Consider the following 22,770-nt stretch of genomic DNA (forward strand, 5'->3'; position numbering starts at 1 on the left):
GACACTAAAAAGCCCTGAAATCATCTCAAGATAACCTCAAGATAAGTTGATGTGCTTGCTGGTACCAGCTCTTTATGTCTCACCAAATAGCCTTGATGCTCCTTCTTCATTCAGCCGTAACCGATACTGAAGTTCCAACTCTATATCACACATGGTCTTGAAGTTAAGGATGGAGGTGGCTTATACAACTTCTTCTTCTTCTGTTAGTTCATTTCTCTTGAAGCTCACTTCTACATGGTACAGACATTGTCTAACATTTCTTTGAATTATTTATCTTACCAACTTTCATCTTTGTCCTCGTGTCCAATTTTTCTTTTTAGAGTAAAATGGCAATCTTAGTTAAGCTTGTCTATTTTCCCTTGATATCTTGGATGCATTATTATTTCTTTCCTCTAGGGTTGTGAGATTAAATTCCTTTACCCCTGTCGTCTATTCTTAGTCCTCTTAATCTCGTGCTGCAATCCTTTGCATTTGCAATCCTCTGCAATCCAACAAGGTTAGTCTTGTAGCAATCCTCTGTATTTTTCATTCTCTGATGGTTTACGAGTCGTGGGATACCTATCTGTTCTGAGAATTCTTCCACTGGTCTCACACAGGCTGTATAGATTCATGAAAGAGTCCTTATTCAAGTTTATATATATATATATATATATATATATATATATATATATATATATATATATATATATATATATATATATATATATATATATATATATATATATATCGTTCTAATGTATACAACTCATACAAACACACACGCACGCACGCACACACACACTCACACATGTGTGTGATAGAGAAATGGAATGCATTAGGCAGTGATGTGGTGGTGGCTGACTCCATACACAGCTTCAAGTGTAGATATGATAGAGCCCGATAGGCTCAGGCACCTGTACACCTGTTGATTGACGGTTGAGAGGCGGGACCAAAGAGCCAGAGCTCAACCCCCGCAAGCACAAATAGATGAGTACACATACATACGCACATAACATATAAGATGGTTATGTTATTGTTCAGGAGACAAAGGATGTAGTTGGTGGATGAGGGTGTAAGTGGTGATGGTAGCAGCAGTAGTAGTGGTGATGTTTCTAGCCACTTCCTAACACATCCCTTCACTCCTTACAACAGGTGGCGGGACGAGAAGGGCGTCGCGTGGTGGTGATGGAGGTGGGTCTAGCAGCCTCTGATGTCTACCGCTGCGAGCTGGTGGCAGAAGGTCCCCCATTCCACACCACGCAGAGATCAGCCAACATGACTGTCGTAGGTAAGATGCTCCAGGTTCTCCCGTCTCCCTGGGGATTACAATTCGACGTTCAATCCCCCGACTGTCCAAGTGGCTGGGTACCATTGCTTCCCGCCTTTCCTCCGTCTCAAAATCCTTATCTTGACCCTCTTCCAAGTGCTGGATAGTCGTAGGCTTGGCACTTTCCCCCTAATAAAACCCTTCTCCTCCTCCTCCCTTCCCAATAAGAGTCTCTGGGAATTATCAACAAGAAACAATGACGCAGTTATCTTGAGGTTATCTTGAGATGATTTCGGGGCTTTAGTGTCACTGCGGCCCGGTCCTCGACCAGGCCTCCACCCCCAGGAAGCAGCTCGTGACAGCTGACTAACACCCAGGTACCTATTTTACTGCTAGGTAACAGGGGCATAAGGTGGAAGAAACTCTGCCCATTGTTTCTCGGCGGCGCCTGGGATCGAACCCAGGACCACAGGCTCACAAGCCCAGTGTGCTGTCCGCTCGGCCGACCGGCTCCCTACAGTTGAGGCAAATAAACTTTAAACACCCACGCATTACTAAGAAAGAAAGAGACATGGGTACGCTATCATCCAGGACTATTATCAAGTCGATAACTGCAAAAGTTACACGTTAATTGTAAAAGTTACATGGGTAATTGTAAAAGTAATCCGGTAATTGTGATTGTCAGACCGATACAGTGTCAGTCTCTAAAGTGTGTCATTATATGCGGGTGTTGATTTACCCAGGGAAATGTTGTGTCTCTGGCCCATTACGTTCTGACATTTTTACTCTCGTTAAAGTATTTTGTATTATTTTTTTTTAAATAGCTTTAACGGCATATAAATTTGTATATTTTAATTCTTGGCAAGAGTTCTATGTACATTATCTTTAGACAAAAACGGTGTGTGGAAGTGGCTTCGCTTTGCATTAGATAATATATATATATATATTATATATATATATATATATATATATATATATATATATATATATATATATATATATATATATATATATATATATATATATATATATATATATATATATAATGTAAAAATCTTGTAAGTGCTTTTAGTTGCTCATAATACCTTTCCCAGACACAAAATTTAAAATAAGAAACAAAACATAGCAATAAAAATAATAATAATACCAAAATAATAATGCCCTTAATAATATTGACCAATAACTACAATAAATAGAACAGTAATGAACAGAACCGGAGTTCACAGTCAGGAGAACTAGCGGAGAACGACCACCATTGTCGCTCGAAGGCAAAGAGCTTGTAGAAAGTTTTCCTCGTCAGTTAATGGAGTTTTCAAAAGCTTAAAGGTCTCCGGGAATCACAAATACTAGTTCATTCGCTTTGGAAAACTTGTTGACAGAATCTCTGCTCTGAAAATGCTTCGTACTTGGTCTTTCAATATATCGATCGGAATGTAAAATAATTTACAAAAAGAGTAAAGTTAAAAATTCTCAGATCAGTAATGATTATTCATGTATTTTGTAGTGTTAGACAGTGTATTAGACATGTTTTATTGGTTCTTCAAGGTGTGTTCACACTGTGAACACACCTTGTTTAAGCTTACACACTTACACCTACACACTTGTTTAAGCTTAAGAACACACATTTCAGGAGCATTTAACACACTGTGTTAAATATGTCTTTTAAGCAGCATTAAGACTTTAATGTTAAAAGTATCAAAATTAACTGAATTCAGCGTTTTTAATTCAGTCTTTTTCATTGTAGAAACAAAACAGCAGGAAAAATGATTAGCGATTATTGCAATAATTGGAATTTTACGACAAAGAAAAAATAGGTGGAAAGTGGCAATAAAACAAAGGAACAAGAAGAATGAGAATATATACCAGGAGATGACAATAAAACTTAGTAAAAGATCTGATAAATAAAAATTGAAAGAAAGGAATTAAAAAAAATAAGGAGACGAAAATCTGCAAATCCCTCCATGAAATATTTGTACAGACGAGTGCAGGAAATATTAGGAGAGTGCAGGAGTAACAGGAAAATTTGTGCAAATGTAAGATAGAAAATTTAATGACTAGACATTTTCACTTCAAAATAAATATGAAATAGGTGGCTTTGTTTGGGAGTCAGAGATTTACGTTGAACCTACATCAAGGGTAAAAATTTATATATTTATTTATTTAAAAAATATATATATGTATATATATATTTTTCGTTGAAAACGACAGAAAGTTTTAGATTTATGGTTCTGGCACGAATCTTCTCGATTTTCAATATGTTTTTCTTTTAATTTTCAACTTCCTGCTTCAGTAAAGAAAAACATAAAGAATATCGAGAAGTTTCGTGTCAGAATCATAAATCTAAAACTTTCTGACGTTTTCAACGAAATATGTTTAAAGAGAGACTCCTTATATATATATATATATATATATATATATATATATATATATATATATATATATATAATTCCTGCATATTATGAGATACGAAATACCGAGAGGACAGAACCAGGACAAATAGAGATTAATGTTAATATGAAGAGGCTTCAGTGTTCAATGTCCGTCGAATATTGCATTGGTGATGGAATAGTAACCGTGAGAGTTGATGATACAGTGACCGTGGCAGTTGATGATACAGTGACCGTATGAGTTGATGGTACACTGGCCGTTGCAGATCACTGTGACCTCTGCAGTGATTGTGGCAGAGGTGCGTGTGCGCACCAAGCGAGTAACACGTGAATGAAGATTGCAAATACCAACATAGAAGTGATTGCAAGTGAAACCAGAAGTCAGAGTCAACAGTGAGAGTGCAGAAGGCAACGTGAATACGTAAGGGAATTTATACAAAAACACAGAATAACAAAGGAGGTGGAGAGTGCAAAGAGTAAAAGTAGAAAATAGGGAACAAGGGCAAATATTAAACGGTAATAATGGGAAGAGTCTAATCAGTGTGAAGAGTATTTAAAAAGGCACAATGTAAAATGGCAAATTCAGAGACTAGACTGAAACTCAAAGAGTAAGAAGGAGAAAGGATACTGTAGGAATCATGGACACAGACACACACACTAGGTGAGTACACACACACACACACACACACACACTAGGTGAGTGCACACACACACACACACACACACACACACACACACACACACACACACACACACACACACACACACACACTAGGTGAGTGCACACACACACACACACATACACGCGCGAGTATAAGGTCCTAAGAGGTATTAAAGACATAAAGATGAAGAAACTTACAGTTATAGTATCAGAACGCGAGACCATAGATGGAAGCAAGAGACGCAGATGTGTCATTGGGACGTAAAAGAAACACTTATTTAGCTTAAGTGGACTGAATATATATCATACATTAGAGAAGAACATTCCCCTTCTCTACGAGGCAAATACCACACGTGGATGCAGACGAGGAGTCACAATAACGTGGCTGAAATATGTTGACCAAACCACACACTAGAAAGTGAAGGGACGACGACGTTTCGGTCCGTTCGCCTCCTTCCCTCATCACAATCGACTTGAGAATGGTCCAGGACGGACCGAAACGTCGTCGTCCATTCACTTTCTAGCGTGTGGTTTGGTCACCATGCATTGATATATTGACCAGATCACACACTAGAAGGTGAAGGGACGACGACGTTTCGGTCCGTCCTGGACCATTCTCAATCGACTTGAGAATGGTCCAGGACGGACCGAAACGTCGTCGTCCCTTCACCTACTAGTGTGTGGTCTGGTCAACATACTTCAGCCACGTTATTGTGACTCATCGCCTGCACATACATTGATATACATATTACTTATGGAAGGAACTTATTCGCTTGGGTACCATGGCATTAGATGACACGACATCTGAAAACGTCGTGGATCAAGAGCAAAAATTTAGGTAAATAACCAGTTTGAAAAACGTAGGAGACATTCACACTGAAAACTAATGGAAGAAATCATTGACGAAGCTTAAGGTAAGGTGGAGCTTAGATACGTTACAACTTTACTGAAATAATGAAAGCTTAATACAAAAATTAAACAATATTAGCAGTAAGACGCCAGCCCAATCCTCAGTTTTATTAGCAACTGTGAAACTAAATTAGGGAAGTCAAAGCATAAGATGACCAACGGCTGGAAAGGAGGGGTCCAAAGGTTGCAGCTCGATCTTGCAGGCGAGTATAGATAAGTGTATGTACACTTTAGTGTATATACACTTTAGTGTATATACACTTTAGTGTATATACACTTTATTTTAGTGTATATACACTAAAATTCCCTAACAGTCTTCTGCGTTGCTTCCTTGCATTAAAATAAAACTTCTAAACATAAGCTTAAAATCTTTACCTTATATTCTCGTGGTCTTAAATTTCAATATGGAGGTCTTAAGCATTGCTACTTTTTCCCAAAAAAGAAAATTTAATGTGTGTAAGAGCATCAACTTTATTAAATGCATAAAGAAATAGGAACAAACTTGTGGTTCAGAGTATTCCCTGGTATTTTCCAGGCCCATATTACTCTGTTCCTTGCCTAGTAGAGAACAAGAATATTGCAAATAAGAATACTATGAAGGGAAAGACTATTCAGTGATAATGTTCTCGTAATTACTAAGAACTGCGACATTAACACAAGCAGCTGTAATGTACATTGTTTCCTGGAACAGATAATAAACTTGAAGGACCTTATTCTCTCGTTGTTTATCAATGTTAAATTGCTCCAGGCTTTATAAATGCGAATGTAAAATTATCAGCATCTTACGCTTGATAATTACCAACGCTCTTACACTATAATTAGTAGTTGAGTTATAGTTTTGGTTACAGATCAATATCAACGAGAGAGAGAGAGATAGATAGAGAGAGAGAGAGAGAGAGAGAGAGAGAGAGAGAGAGAGAGAGAGAGAGAGAGAGAGAGAGAGAGAGAGAGAGAGAGAGAGAGAGAGAGAGAGAGAGAGAGAGACTCACCATAAGGTGAAATGTCCACAGATGAGAGAGGCTGTGTGACCCACGAGAGATGGGGGACATTGCTTGCTTAATATTCATGGAGCGGAGTGTTATGATGTCATCATTTACTCAGCGTGCGCTCAGAGTGACTTGAGACACGAGAGTGAAGATGAGGCTCACTCAGACTGTAGGCATGGCGACTGGTGATATAATAGAGACTGCATCAGTTGACTGGTTGGTAGAGAGATGACCTTGTTTCTTGGATATCTCTCTCTGTCTCTCTCTCTTTCTCTCTCTCTCTCTCTCTCTCTCTCTCTCTCTCTGTCTCTCTCTCTTTCTCTCTCTCTCTCTCTCTCTCTCTCTCTCTCTCTCTCTCTCTCTCTCTCTCTCTCTCTCTCTCTCTCTCTCTCTCTCTCTCTCTCTCTCTCTCTCTCTCTCTCTCTCTCTCTCTCTCTCTCTCTCTCTCTCTCATATTAACAGAAAGAAGCTAGAATGAAATGATCTTTTAAAAAGAGCGCTACTACACTCGCTAGCCACGCGAGCGAGATCACAGTTCAAACACCGAAATACTGAGCAGAGTGAGAAGAGTAGTGATCAACTTTCCTGTACCCTTCTGTCCTAACCACCCAACAAATAATGGAAACCTGGATGTAAAATGACTGTGGGTTCATGTTCTGACGAAAACAAGTAGAGCAAGGTTTTAAAACAAGCTGGGAAAAGAGACGTGCTTCACCTGTAAAAAGTGTGGCTGTGTGAGAAAGTGCTCTAAGCCTGCAAGCACTATGCTGAAAGAGAAAAAGCACGTAGCATGCAAATGCTGAACTGTGGGAGAGAGAGATATCTCTTAGCCTACAAACAAGAGACAGGGAACTTCTCCTCGACCTTATAGTTATGATCTTTGTAAGAGGAGCACATATCATAGTCTTTCAAAGAGACGGATACTTCAGTCTTTTATATGTTAAAGCTGCCTGGACGTCGAGTCTTGTAATTAATGGCAATTGGAGGATATTTAAAGGTCAGCTGCTAGTTCACAGAGGTCAAAGGTCACTTTCTGAAACAAAAATGTTATATGTCACCCACTGGAACACGGAAATCAGAGGCCACGTGATGAAAAACAATAGCCAAGGATTTGTTAACAAAAATGATCACAAATTGGAACAGACTGCTGAACCACAGAGGTCACAGATCAGTTGCTGATACACAGATGTCAGAGATCAGCTGCTGGGCCACAGAAGTCAGAGATCAGCTGCTGGACCACAGAAGTCAGAGATCAGCTGCTGGGACACAGAAGTCAGAGATCAGCTGCTGGGACACAGAAGTCAGAGATCAGCTGCTGGGACACAGATGTCAGAGATCAGCTGCTGGGACACAGATGTCAGAGATCAGCTGCTGGGCCACAGAAGTCAGAGATCAGCTGCTGGGCCACAGATGTCAGAGATCAGCTGCTGGACCACAGAGGCCAGAGATCAGCTGCTGGGACACAGAGGCCAGAGATCAGCTGCTGGGACACAGAGGCCAGAGATCAGCTGCTGGGACACAGAGGCCAGAGATCAGCTGCTGGGACACATAACCCAATGATTCATACTAGAAGAGAAACACAAAATAAATCCCACGTTGGATCACATTCCATAAAGATCACTTACTGGATCTAAGATCAAACATTCCCAGCGAGCAATCGCTTGTTAGCTCACAAAGGTCTCTTGCTGCAAAACTGAAGCCAAAATCTTCCTATTAAAAAAAATATCCTAAGGTGGCCAGCTTGAAGCTTAGGAACGAAAGTCATCTGCTGCAGTAGAAAGTTCCTGAGAGGAGCTACGTGAATATTAGACTTGGGGGCCAACAGCTGGAATACAAGCTACGTAAATCAACTAAAATGTTAATAAATGCTCCATGGTCCATAATGCTACAAGAATGTATAATGCATGTAATTAGTTAAAACATGTAATGCGCCTGGGTTCTGAAACATTGCGTCAGGATAAACAGACAAACACAAGCACTATGCGCTTGAATGCGTTTTAATATTGAGAGTATCTAATATTAAAAGGCTTCCAAATAGTGAGGAAAATAGTTATGCTTCTTAAAAATTTAGAATTGAGCCGTGCATTTTAATCTTAATGGAATCCCCTCACCTGTACAAATGCTGAGAGAACGAGTCACGCATGGAGGCGGTTGGAGGAGAGAACCATGCGCCGGGAAACTCAAAACGCAACACAGGTCAGCAGAGAGAGACAGACAGACAGACAGATAGACAGTTTATTCCTAATGGAATCCAGGATAACATCTTTTAGCCTGCCGTTGTATAAGTCACATCAGAGACATCACTAATGAACGCTAGTCTCAATATAAAAGTTTAAGTACCTTTGAGTGAACATATTAGTACATGATAGGGTCAACAGAAGACCTCTAGGTATATTTCTTGGTTATCTCTCGGAGCAACCCGTCGTCTTAAAAATAACGTCACTTTTCGCTCGTATGGGCGCTATGGCCAAATTTGGACGTAATTTGAAATGAAATCGACTCACAAAAGTGACGTACTGTTCCGTTTTCTGTTTGAGTCGTCCGGCTTACTCGGCCAGCTTAGAAGAGGAAACTTTTCATTAACGTTTTTCATAACTTTTTAAATTTAATAGACATCAGAGACTCCACTACTGACACTACACACTACCTTCGCGGGTGAAAACAGTGAAAATCATCACACCACGCTATGTGCCCTCAAGTTCAGATATGCACACAGCGTCAGATCCAAACCTGCCCATGCAGCACTGGATAAGGACCACATCTCTACCGAGTTATCCCCACCCACCGCCTTATATCCAATGTTTAACTAGATGCCTATTACCCCCATTATTCTCCCCATTCCTTATGTTTCCTTACTCCAGTATTCCTTCGCCTCTTCACCACACCTCCACACAACTTCACCTCTTCCACTTGTGTATTTTAGTCAAAAGTTGCACCTTGTGTGCCAGCACCGCTCCTGTGCCAGGTAAGTCCAGTACGGGCTCACCATAGCCCGTGCTACTTGGAACTTGTTCCGAGTAGCTGAATCTATAACAACAAACACAACCTTGTGTGCAGTTCCTTACCTGAAGATGTTCCAGAGTGGACTGAAACGTAGAATTTCGTGCATTAAAGTTTCTGTTCCGTGAATTTCGGTAACGTGATTGTTCTTCTTAATCTCGTGAGTAAGAAAATAGAATATATATATATATATATATATATATATATATATATATATATATATATATATATATATATATATATATATATATATATATATATATATGAAAGAGTCCTGAAAGATATTGTTAATAGAAACGTTATCCCTACAGACAAAAATCAGAGGATACAACTGACGATTTACTATAAAACCAGAAAAAGCCTACCTACTCATGAGAAACTCTCCAGACACAAAACAGAACGCTTTAAAAGAGACTAACGTCGTCTATGCCTTCAAATGCCCACTTGGGGACTGTAAGCTCCAAAAAACCCAGTATATAGGCAAGACAACAACATCTCTTTCTAGGCGTTTAACGATGCATAAGCAACAGGGCTCCATTAAGGAACATATAATCTCTTCCCATAACCAAACCATCGCCAGAGAAATCCTAGTAAACAACACAGAAATCATCGATAGATACAGCGATAGCAGGCGGCTTGACGTTTGCGAGGCACTACACATCAAGAATTCAACACCAGCAATCAACAGCCAATTATTGCACAACTATATTCTACCCACCTCAAGACTCCGCTCCAATATAGAAGCATCAAGAAATATGGACCAATAGGCTTTCTACAAACACTTCTATTCAATACCCATTGTTTCTGTTCTGTCTTGTGTTGATACTTTTAATACCCTATTAATATCCCCTATTGTTCTGTCTTGTGTTAATGCCACATCACCCTTCCCACCTCACTCAAATGTAGATATAAAATCAGAGAAACGCAAGTTCTAATCAGTTGTGTATTTGTGAAGTCTTTGAAAATGTAATAAGTTTTACGAAACGCGCCCGTGTCGCGTCAGACTAGAAATAAAAATGAATTTTGGAGAAGTGATTTTTGATTTACCTCCAACAGTGAAGCGTAATGTACGAAAGATTGAGAAAATTCGTGTTAGAATTATTAATCTTACTTTTTCGGTCATATTTAATAATATATATATATATATATATATATATATATATATATATATATATATATATATATATATATATATATATATATATATATATATATATATATATATATATATATATATATATATATATATATATATATATATATAATTACTTTTGCCCGATAAGAACTCCATTTCTTTAAACACGGATTCGATTATCGTATTGACAGGTTTACGAATGGTGACCTTCTGATGTATGAGCTCAAGTGTGTGTGTGTGTGTGTGTGTGTGTGTGTGTGTGTGTGTGTGTGTGTGTGTGTGTGTGTGTGTGTGTGTGTGTGTGTGTGTGTGTGTGTGTGTGTATGTGTGTGTGTGTGTGGACTCACCTAATCGTACTTGCAGGGTCAAGCATCTGCTCTTAAGCCCCGCCTTTCGATCATCATTAGTTCAATGTAGTGACTTATTCACTCGTTTTTCTAATCATATTTACATTTAACGACAACGGACCGAAACGCTATCGTCCCTTAACTTTCTAGTGTGTAGTTTGGTCAACATACTTCAGCCACGTTATTGTGACTCCTCGTTTGCAAGCTAACATTATCCCCGTGTTCTTACCACTAGTCGAATAAAACCCCCCACATCATCACCCTCTGGGGAAGAGCTCCCAAGTCCTCGGCAGCCAACCTTCCCTCAGTTGGCCACTGATGGGGAGAAAAAACAGCAGAAAATTCGCTTCTTGTGTTCTGGTTATCTTCTCTGGTTATCTCTGGGAATCTCATTCCCGTGAGCAGTGCGTCTGAACACCCCTGAGGCCCGGAATTTCAGGCATGACGTTAGGGAGAATCTTTCTCTCTTGTTATGTATTTTTTGTAGGTAAATGTAGGTAAAAAAGCATTTTATATATGTGATTGATAGATGCACATATGTGTGTGTGTGTGTGTGTGTGTGTGTGTGTGTGTGTGTGTGTGTGTGTGTGTGTGTGTGTGTGTGTGTGTGTGTGTGTGTGTGTGTGTGTGTGTATGTGTGTGTGTGTGTGTGTGTGTGTGTGTGTGTGTGTGTGTGTGTGTGTCTGGGCATGAAATGAGAAGAAACATACGATTATCAACTAATTTTACCATCATTTTCCTCTCTACTATGATAAATTCTCATCAACATTAGCTTCATCATTTTTATCATCAGCTTCTCCTTCATAATAATAATAATAATCATGTATTAATGATTATTAATGATCAATAATGATTATTAATGCTTATTACCATCACATTCTCCGCCTCTTCATCATAGGTACCCCCCTGCCAGCATACTAGGAATGGGACAAAAATGCTACACACAAAAAATATTAAAAGCAGGGGCCAAGTATCACAGAATATGAGGAGGGTGTCATTAGCGGACGATGGAGGCGCGTCGGTGATGTGTATACACCTACACAAGGAGACACGTATCCACAGTGTCATAGGGAGTCATGTATCCACAGTGTCAGAGAGAGAGAGTCATGTATCCACAGTGTCAGAGAGAGAGAGTCATGTATCCACAGTGTTAGAGAGAGAGAGAGTCATGTATCCACAGTGTCACACCGTGTCTCTCGAGGCTGACATGTCTCTGTAAAACCTTTATGAGTTAGGCACGGGACGTCTATGAAGCCACTTTGCTCTGTCTGAAGACACGGTTGTATACTCTTGTTGACAGTGTTGGCTGTTTATACTTTGAGGTGCTGACAGTGTTGGGATTCACTTGTGAGGCCCTGACAGTGCTGGTGTTCACTTTTTGAGCCTGTGACAACGTTGACAGTTAGTTTTGATCCTCTATTAGTTTTCAGGTACTCTTTGGGGTTCCACCTTCCAAAAACATAAAACGGAAAAGTATTGTTGCTAGCATTCCATTGTTAATGGTTAATGGATCCTCTTGTCACCAATCCACTACTGATCAGACCCGTTGGTGCTTAACCTGACTGGGATATTCGAGTGTTTGGGATAGTCAAGTGTTCTGGATATAAGAATTGGCTGAATAAATAAACATTCAATTATTTTTTAATTACTTAGGTAATTGTAGCTTTCAGAATAGCAAGAATTACTTTGTTTCATAGAGGCTCTAATATAGTTACTGATATGTATAGAACATGCGATTAATACGAATTATATGGTAATTAGAGAGAGAGAGAGAGAGAGAGAGAGAGAGAGAGAGAGAGAGAGAGAGAGAGAGAGAGAGAGAGAGAGAGAGAGAGAGAGAGAGAGAGAGAGAGAGAGAGAGAGAGAGAGAGAGAGAGAGAGAGAGAGAGAGAGAGAGAGAGAGAGATTAACAACAATAAATAAAAGTAATTATTATTTTACAAAATAAATATGTATTTTATATTTATATGAAGCAGCTAAAACAAGAAAATGTACATAACACAAACAGAACCACACATTTACTGAAACAAAACAACGTAACTAGACAGACAGACAGACACAGAGGCAAACATTCAGGGAAATTGATATATTATCACGCCAGACGCTCTAGGAAATTTAAGAAAATATTATTCATGTTGAGGGAAGAGAAAATCATTCTGGTGTTGGAACAATTAGCCTAGCCAGTCTGACTCAGCCAGTCAGCCAGCCACTCAGAAACACAATTAACCACTCAGGAACCTAGTCAGCCATTCAGAAGCCGAGCCAACGACTCAGTAACCCAGTCAGTCACTCAGGAGCCGAGCCAATCACTCAGGAACCGAGTCAACCACTCAGGAATCTAGTCAGCCACTCAGGAGTCATGCCAACCACTGAGGAACCAAGTTACCACTGCAACATCCTACTGAACATGATGAGAAACATTACGCTCTCATACGTAAAACATTTTAAATCGTTGTCGACCATTTAAAATGTTTTACGTATGAGTCGTAGACCCATTCCAGCACCCTTACCCACCATGGTCCAATCCGCATGTTGGGCAGGGGTAGAGGCGCCTAAGGGGAATGATAGGCCCTAAAGGGAACGGTGGGTTCCGGGGGGGGTATGGTGGGGTCTGAGAGAGAAATGGTGGGACTCACAGAGAGACGTCTTAGGGCATGGGAAAGTGGGAGAAGCTAAGCAGGGTTGGCGAAGGTAAACAAACTGTTCGTGAGCGAGCTTCGTCTTGTCTGGGATGAATCCGAAGGGGAACTCAATCTGGCATCCGACCGTCCGATCTGCTTTAATTCCGAGGTTCTCTGCCGAGCTCTCTTAAAATGATATATGTGTGCTCTGGTGGCTCGAGGCAGGCATTACCGGTAATGGTGCGTGTGTGTGTGTGTGTGTGTGTGTGTGGGAGCCGTGGCTGCTCACATATGTGGCTTTACCAAATCAACTCAAGGCTTTATAGGATCATCTTAAGGCCCTTCTATGTGGCTATATGAGACGGTCTCACGGTACTCATTTTGTGGATTTACAATACCATTCAAGGCTCTCACATAAGGCTTTTTGAGAGAATTGTCAAGGCCGTCATATATATTGTTTTATGAGACCATCTCAAGGCTCTCATATGACAGGAAGTGATAATGAGGAGTTTGTATGTATATATATATATATATATATATATATATATATATATATATATATATATATATATATATATATATATATATATATATATATATATTAGTTTTCCTATTTGTGTTGAATACCAGTAGCAGAGACATGTGCTCATTTGTGAAATTGAATTGGTATTTCCGGGGTCATTTGAAAAGAGGGAGAAAGACAGACCGACAGACAGACAGATAGACAGACAGACAGAGACAGAAACAAACAAAGACAGACAGAGTGACAGAGAAAAAGAGAGAGAGAGATCATTTTAATTATCCTAGTCATTCCCCCTCGCAACCATTTCAACAAAAATGCCATCCACATATGCAATGGGTTTATAAATGAGAATATTAATTATTTCTACCACCTATATGATTACCGGAAAAAGTGGCAGGCTTTATCCCGTGATAATTATGGGAGAGAGAGCAGTGTGTAGGCGTAATGGGCGCACTTTTGTCAGTGAAGCGCATTCATCAAGCTGGGAATATATTAATGGGGAAGGGTGATTTGTGTGCAATGTGTTCCATCATCACACACCTGTTGGGATTACCTTCATGCAGACACACACACATGCATGTGCACATGCAATTCATTGTATATTTGCAAGCACATTCTGTGCACGTCAATACATATGAGTTTATACACATATATATGTAAACACATATGCGTTCATATATTAACACACAGATTCGTATAATTCGTTTGGTTGGGGATAGGAATTTTGTGTGTGTTTGTGTATGTGTGTGTGTGTGTGTAATTACCTAAGTGTAATTACCTAAGTGTAGTTACAGGATGAGAGCTACGCTCGTGGTGTCCCGTCTTCCCAGCACTCTTTGTCATATAACGCTTTGAAACTACTGACAGTCTTGGCCTCCACCACCTTCCCCCCTAACTTGTTAACTTTTGTCAGTGTGTGTGTGTGTGTGTGTGTGTGTGTGTGAGAGAGAGAGAGAGAGAGAGAGAGAGAGAGAGAGAGAGAGAGAGAGAGAGAGAGAGAGAGAGAGAGAGAGAGAGAGAGAGAGAGAGAGAGAGAGAGAGAGAGAGAGAGAGAGAATGTGTATGTGATGTGTTTATGAAGGTGTTTGGGTGTTTATGTACATTTGTGTGCGTGGATGTATGAGTGGGTGAATGTGCTTGAATGTTTAGTTCATGTGCGTGGATGTAGGAGTGTGTGTATGTGTTTCTGTGAGTGTATGATTGTGCATACTCGTGCACAAACACTCATGGGTGTTTGAGTGTGTGCGTGAGTGTGTAACTCTATTATATAAAACCAAATTTGTTAAAAAAATTAATTATGTTTAAAGGAAGAGAGAAAAGCAGGATTTTGGACTACAAGGTTTATTTCAGTCACTGATATGAGAGAAAAGTTGAAGAGATAAATAAAAATGTTAACCCTTGAAAGCTCTCGTAAGACACCTGGTGTGTTGCGCTAAGTAAAACTTAGCATCTTCAGAAGCAGAATAAATAAACTAGCAATAAATACCACCTGCAGGGGCAATAAAAGAAGAGATGAATGCCCTGTTGAGAGGACGGGGTAATCTGGTTCTCCACTCCCATTGGTCGACTGGGGAAGTTGTTAGAGGTGTAAATTGGCAGTTCTTTCTTACCCAAGTTGATAAGACGAACATCAGTAAGTTGTTGATAACTGGGTAACTGTTTAGTGCGAAGTGCTTCTGCAATGTCCAGTCTCCTGTTGTCGAAATAACCGTCGACTGTTTCTGTCATGGCACCGTCGACTGTTTCTGTCATGGCACCGTCGACTGTTTCTGTCATGCCACCGTCGACTGTTTCTGTCATGCCACCGTCGACTGTTTCTGTCATGCCACCGTCGACTGTTTCTGTCATGCCACCGTCGACTGTTTCTGTCATGCCACCGTCGACTGTTTCTGTCATGCCACCGTCGACTGTTTCTGTCATGCCACCGTCGACTGTTTCTGTCATGGCACCGTCGACTGTTTCTGTCATGCCACCGTCGACTGTTTCTGTCATGCCACCGTCGACTGTTTCTGTCATGGCACCGTCGACTGTTTCTGTCATGCCACCGTCGACTGTTTCTGTCATGCCACCGTCGACTGTTTCTGTCATGCCACCGTCGACTGTTTCTGTCATGGCACCGTCGACTGTTTCTGTCATGGCACCGTCGACTGTTTCTGTCATGGCACCGTCGACTGTTTCTGTCATGCCACCGTCGACTGTTTCTGTCATGGCACCGTCGACTGTTTCTGTCATGGCACCGTCGACTGTTTCTGTCATGGCACCGTCGACTGTTTCTGTCATGGCACCGTCGACTGTTTCTGTCATGGCACCGTCGACTGTTTCTGTCATGGCACCGTCGACTGTTTCTGTCATGGCACCGTCGACTGTTTCTGTCATGGCACCGTCGACTGTTTCTGTCATGGCACCGTCGACTGTTTCTGTCATGGCACCGTCGACTGTTTCTGTCATGGCACCGTCGACTGTTTCTGTCATGGCACCGTCGACTGTTTCTGTCTAAACCGTCGATAATAAACAAGTGGTTGGGCACCATTCCTTCCCTCCGTCCCATCCCAAATCCTTATCCTGACCCCTGCCAAGAGATATGTAGAAGTAATGGCTTGACGCTTTCCCCTGATAATTCACTCATCCCTCCTAATTTCATGAATGACTTCTAATTTTATGAGTAAATTCTAATTTTATGAGTGAATTTATAATTTTAAAGTAAATTATAATTTTGAGTAAACCTTAATTATATAAGTAAAGTAACATTATATGAGCATTATATGAGTAAAATCAAAATTTTATGAGTAACTTCTAATTCTCAAAGTAACTTACAATTTTGAAGATGGGAGGGATGTTGGGAGAGAGAGAGAGAGAGAGAGATGGAGAGATATGGGATGGAATGGGAGGTAGTGGGAGAGACAGAGTGTCCTGAGTACCACCGGGTACTCCTGCTATATTATATATATACATAAGTAGAGACAGTATATCAAAGGAATGATCCATGTACAAATTTGTATACGAATCTCGCATGTATGATTCAAAATTCAAACGAATATACTTATACAACTTTCAAAACGAAAGTGTTATGTTATTTCAGATATTTGTGAGGATATATATATATATATATATATATATATATATATATATTGTTACAGGTTTCATTTTTCCTTTGTACTTATTTTTATTTATTTCCTTATCCTTCACTGTGCCTTGATCATATAACTTTTAGTGATAACGTTAATGACAGAGAATTAATCATGCTCCCCCTAGATATGGCTAATTCAAATAATTATCATATCTGGTACAACAAACCTCGTTAGCATAATTACAATTTGCGAGAAGTAGAAACAATTATCGGACTGAGTCAATTATGGAGGGAATATTTACACAATGTATATAGTATGGAGAATGTATATAGATGAAGTATTTATATAGTTTTTATACATAGAAATTCAAGAGTTTTATACAGAGGGGTTATGTATATATAGGGAGTATGTATGCAGAGTATTTATAGGGAGAGTTTAAGGAGAGTATTCATGTGGATGAAGTATTCATACAGATGGCGCATTTATTCAGAGGGAATTTTTATACAGAGTGAATATTTATATAGATGGTTCTCGAGTTTATATATGCAAACCTTCCAAGATATCTCAGTCGCTCTGTACGTTCTCAGCTGATGACGAATCGTTCAGTATTTTGGGATGAAAAGTATTCGCAAATTCTGATATATTGGTCCATATTTCCAGATGAACTTTCTGAATGTCTCAAATAGACTTCAGTTCGTGTGCATTAAAAATATTTATATTTCCTTGGTGCCTAGAAATTTGGGCAAGTTTTCGTTATCTTTTGTTTCATGTGTTGTGGCAGATATTTTAGGTGTTGCGTGTCTGTGGCAACACCTGTGCATTTAGAACATTTGGAACACACACACACAACTGAAAGGTATGATATATGAGGAATAGCTAGGGGAGCTTTGCCTCACGTCCCTGGAAGACAGAAGAGTAAGGGAAGACATGATAACCACCTACAAAATTCTCAGAGAATTGACAGGGTGAACAAAGACAAACTATTTAGCACGGGTGGAACACAGATGGACTACCCAAATGACCCACAGAGACATTAGAAAGAATTTGTTCAGTGTCAGAGTAGTTAACAAATAGAATGCATTTAGTAGTGGATGTAGTGGAGGCTGACTCCAAACACAGATTCAAATCACATTAAAAACCTCTACTTCATCTCTTCTAGTTTGCTTCTTGCTGTCACACAACATCTGCGTTGTTCCCGAGACATGGAAGTTCGCCCTTGGGAGCATCACATGTGCCCTGTCCTCATTTTTCATTTATGTCACCCCTAGTGATGTGTGATTCAGTGAATATATCTGTTGGAACACCATAGAGCAATCTAAATCAATGTAATCATCCTACTGCGCTACAGATAGGTTACTACTACTACTCACAAGTAGTAATCAGACCGGTAGACCCTAGGACCATGCGAAACACCGTAGTACACTCTGCTACGGTGCACTGTTCACCCTCACGCTTCCTCATCACCATACACCAGATGTTCACCAAAATGCATCATATCACCGTAACACAACACCCCAAATAACTATCCTCACCCACCATGCCTTACTCACCACCCACTCATAAACCAATCACTCACTACCCAAGCCTCACTCACCACCGTGCCTCTCTCACCTTTCCAAATTCACGCACCACTTACCACCCTATCAACCACCATCCTAAAAGGCCAAAGGTCACTGGGCTCCGCTTCTCTATCCATAAACTACTCCAGCCAATCACAGACTTGTCTGCGCCTTTAACGATCTATAGTGGTATTTTCGTCAAGACTTTTGGGGGGTCTTAAGAAGCACACTGCCGCCGAGGAGCGGTTTTCTCCCCCTCCTGAAGCATAGGTCTGCAGGAATATAATTAGATTTAATACCCAGACGGCGCTTTGAATGGTGATCTAATTGAATATTCGAGCAGCGACGACCTGGAGGAAGCACTAACTGATTTGTCAACAGAAGATCACGTTGGTGTGGCTTTGTGGGGGGAAGCTTTGAACTGTGGGAGGGGGGCTTTGAACTGTGGGAGGGGCTTTGAACTGTGGGAGGGGCTTTGAACTGTGGGAGGGGCTTTGAACTGTGGGAGGGGCTTTGAACTGTGGGAGGAGCTTTGAACTGTGGGAGGGGGGTTTTGAACTGTGGGAGGGGGGCTTTGAACTGTGGGAGGGGCTTTGAACTGTGGGAGGGGTTTTGAACTGTGAAAGGGGCTTTGAACTGTGGGAGGGGCTTTGAACTGTGGGAGGAGCTTTGAACTGTGGGAGGGGCTTTTGAACTGTGGGAGGGGCTTTTGAACTGTGGGAGGGGCTTTGAACTGTGGGAGGGGTTTTGAACTGTGGGAGGGGTTCTGAACTGTGGGAGGGGTTTTGAACTGTGGGAAGGGGCTTTGAAAGTTTTATGGCTATGGAATGTGGACGTAGCTTTTAGCTGTGGGTATGATGACCTCCTGTAAGTTGAAGGAGTGCCCAAATGTGACCATTAAGATTTTACGTTACAAACGAAATAGAAAGAGAGAGAGAGAGAGAGAGAGAGAGAGAGAGAGAGAGAGAGAGAGAGAGAGAGAGAGAGAGAGAGAGAGAGAGAGAGAGAGAGAGAGAGAGAGAGAGAGAGAGAGAGAGAGAGAATCTAGTTAACCAACCACATGGTTGGTTAACTAGATTCAAAGGTTTGCCACCAGACTAGTACCCGAACTGAGGGGTATTAGCTACGAGGAGAGACTACGGGAATTAAACCTCACGTCGCTGGAAGACAGAAGAGTTAGGGGGACATGATCACCGCATACAAAACTCTTAAAGGAGTTGATAGGGTAGATAAAGACAGATTATTTAACACCAGGGGCACACGCACTAGGGGACACAGGTGGAAGTTGATTGCCCAAATGAGCCAAAGAGATATTAGAAAGAATATTATTAGCGCCAGTGTAGTTGACAAATGGAATGCATTAGTAAGTGATGTGGTGGAGGCTGACTCTATACACAGTTTCAAATGTAGATATAATAGAGCCCAATAGGCTCATGAGTACACCAGTTGACTGACAATTGAGAGGCGGGACCAAAGAGCCAGTGCTCATCCCCCAGCAAGCACAACTAGGTGAGTACACATACACACTCAGAAGCAAAAACGACATTAAAATCAAAACACCCAAATTAAAAAGTTTTAGTCACAGTCACTTGTAAGGGACTAGCAGTATAAATGAAAATTTTCCTCAATGAAGAGCAGCAGCTAAAATCTGATAGCGAGTTTCAAAAGTGCAAAAGTTAGCTGGAGACTCGAGTCAAGGCGACACTTTGGCAAATGATTAAAAAGTTAAGGGATATTAAGCGAAAAATGGAGAGGGAAAAATCTAAATATCATGAGACGCTAGCAGTCTGATGGCCGTCTTGCACTAGCCGGGAAGAACTGACTTTTATTCCATACATGAAACCCCATTAAAGCCAAGACTGCTGGGGACGTCCTCGCTAGTGAGTTATAGTGCTGCTGAGAACTTAGCATCAGCAACAGCAGCAGCAGCAGCAGCAGCAGCAACAGCAGCAGCAGCAGCAGCAGCAGCAACAGCAGCAGCAGCAGGAAACAGTCGCAGCATCAGCAGGAATCTGTGACTTAAAACACAAGAAACTTAATATTTCAAGTGGTTGGTGCGGAGAGAATTGGAGCAGATACGGAGTCTCGGACGCCATCTCTCTCTTTCTTAATATCTTTTTATGTTGTCTGAAGATGAAATTCTTGCACCAGTTTTTAATTTGTTATCTTGTTTTTGTTGTTGCTATTATATTTTTTGTGTTCCCTGTTGTGGACTCTGTTTTTGTGTTCCCTGTTGTGGACTCTGTTTTTGTGTTCCCTGTTGTGGACTCTGTTTTTGTGTTCCCTGTTGATTGGAATCATGTGAAATTTTCTTGTTGATATTAAATTCTTTAGATTTTTTTTGGTTTTTGACATGTCTCTGTGAGTGGCGGGCCACTGTGAGTGACGGGTCACTATTCTGTGCCACAAATCACAGACTTTGTCCGGAACTCTTCACAAGTTCCACTAATAACTCTTCCAGCGGGAAGTTATGTCGTCTGCAGCCAGTGGACTCGCAGATGGATATCCAGTTTCCTATAATCTGGCTCACTGATATGTGGCTTACTGCGATCTGGCTCACTGATATGTGGTTTACTCTGATCTGGTTCACTGATATGTGGCTTGTGGTGATCTGGCTTACTGTGATCTGGCTTCCTGTGACACACTCACACACCCACAGGGCCTTACGGCTAAGTAGACAGCGCTCGGGGATCGTAGTCCACTTGACCACGGTTCGATTCTGTTGTCAGCAGAATCAAATAGGCAGAGTTTCACCCGTTGCATCTGTTCTCGTAGCAGTAAATAGGTACCTGGGAGTTAGAGAACTGCTACGACTGAATCCTGCGGATAGGTTTGTGCACGTGTTAGATAAATATATGTAGTAGATATGATAGAGAAAAAATATGTCTAAAATTAGTGCATTAACCAACCGCCGGTTAGAAAGGTGGGATCCCAGAGCAAAGAGCTCGATCCTGCAAGCACAGATAATGGAAATAAAGACTGATACACACACAAAAACACGGATATACAATCCAGCTTTCTTGTAATTCTGAAGAGATTTTCAATTAACTGGCGAGCGTCACAGTGAGTCTTCAGTCTTCAGGCGCCCAAGACGTATGGGCAGGTGTCACCAGACTCTTAATTAAGAAAATATATGAGAAGACTTCGCCTGTACCTCTAATTCTCGCATCCATATATTTTATCGAAGACAGGAGCTGACTGGGGCTAAGAAATATTGCTGTTCTGGCTAACTTGCACACTTTAAACCAAAAATTATATATATATATATATATATATATATATATATATATATATATATATACATATATATATATATATATATATATATATATATATATATTTATACATATTTATATATATATATATATATATATATATATATATATATATATATATATATATATATATATATATTTATACATATTTATATATATATATATATATATATATATTTATACATATTTATATATATATATATATATATATATATATATATATATATATATATATATATATATATATAAAGAGCTGTGTCAGGACACTGAAAAACTGTAATGTGTTACAAAAAAATACGTAGGTGAAGATTACATTCACAGCTTCAACAATAAATATTACAGGATCATAGAGTCGAAGCTGAACCCCGGCAAGCACAATTATGTGTGTAGAATTATTTGCGTTCACAATCACTACGTTATGTGACTTGATATGTAAGTCAAATATGTCGGTCAATATGTAAGAGCGCCAACATGATCAAGCTCCTGAGGAAGGCTGTATAAACACCATTTGATCCTTTTACTCACTCCGCAAGAGGACGTGATCTCTTCTTAACGCCAAGTCCTCCATTGCATCTTCTTAGTCTTTCTTTGTGAGATTACATCATGTTTTTCATCCTAAAGAGCGAGAGAATCCATCGTGTCTGAATGTCTCTGAGCTGAACGTACAAATGTTTTTCTACCTAAAAATGTGAATCAGTTGATATTTTTCTATGTGATGTGAGAGGGCATGAAATGTTCATCTACCTGTGATGAGTGTATAATGTGTCTCTACCTGAGATGAAAGGGCATCATGTGTATCTACCTGAGATGACAGGGCATCATGTGTCTCTACCTGAGATTAAAGGACATCATGTATCTACTTGTGATGATAGGGGCATCATGTGTCTCTACCTGAGATGAGAGAGCATCATGTGTCTCTACCTGAGATGAGAGAGCATCATGTGTCTCTACCTGAGATGAGAGAGCATCATGTGTCTCTACCTGAGATGAGAGAGCATCATGTGTCTCTACCTGAGATGAGAGAGCATCATGTGTCTCTACCTGAGATGAGAG

The 22,770-nt window shown here is 40.3% G+C and overlaps 1 protein-coding gene across 1 annotated transcript in view; it reads left to right on the forward strand.

The window, feature by feature from the left end:
* Window positions 1–22,770, forward strand: part of LOC123767315 (uncharacterized) — a 311,605-nt gene that overhangs the window by 265,016 nt on the left and 23,819 nt on the right. The window contains exon 4 of the mRNA XM_069312935.1: window positions 1,132–1,267. Coding sequence (XP_069169036.1) covers window positions 1,132–1,267 — 136 coding nt within the window. The remainder of the gene's footprint in view (window positions 1–1,131; window positions 1,268–22,770) is intronic.

The sequence above is a fragment of the Procambarus clarkii genome, chromosome 74, assembly GCF_040958095.1.
Source record: "Procambarus clarkii isolate CNS0578487 chromosome 74, FALCON_Pclarkii_2.0, whole genome shotgun sequence".
Classification (NCBI taxonomy): domain Eukaryota; kingdom Metazoa; phylum Arthropoda; class Malacostraca; order Decapoda; family Cambaridae; genus Procambarus; species Procambarus clarkii.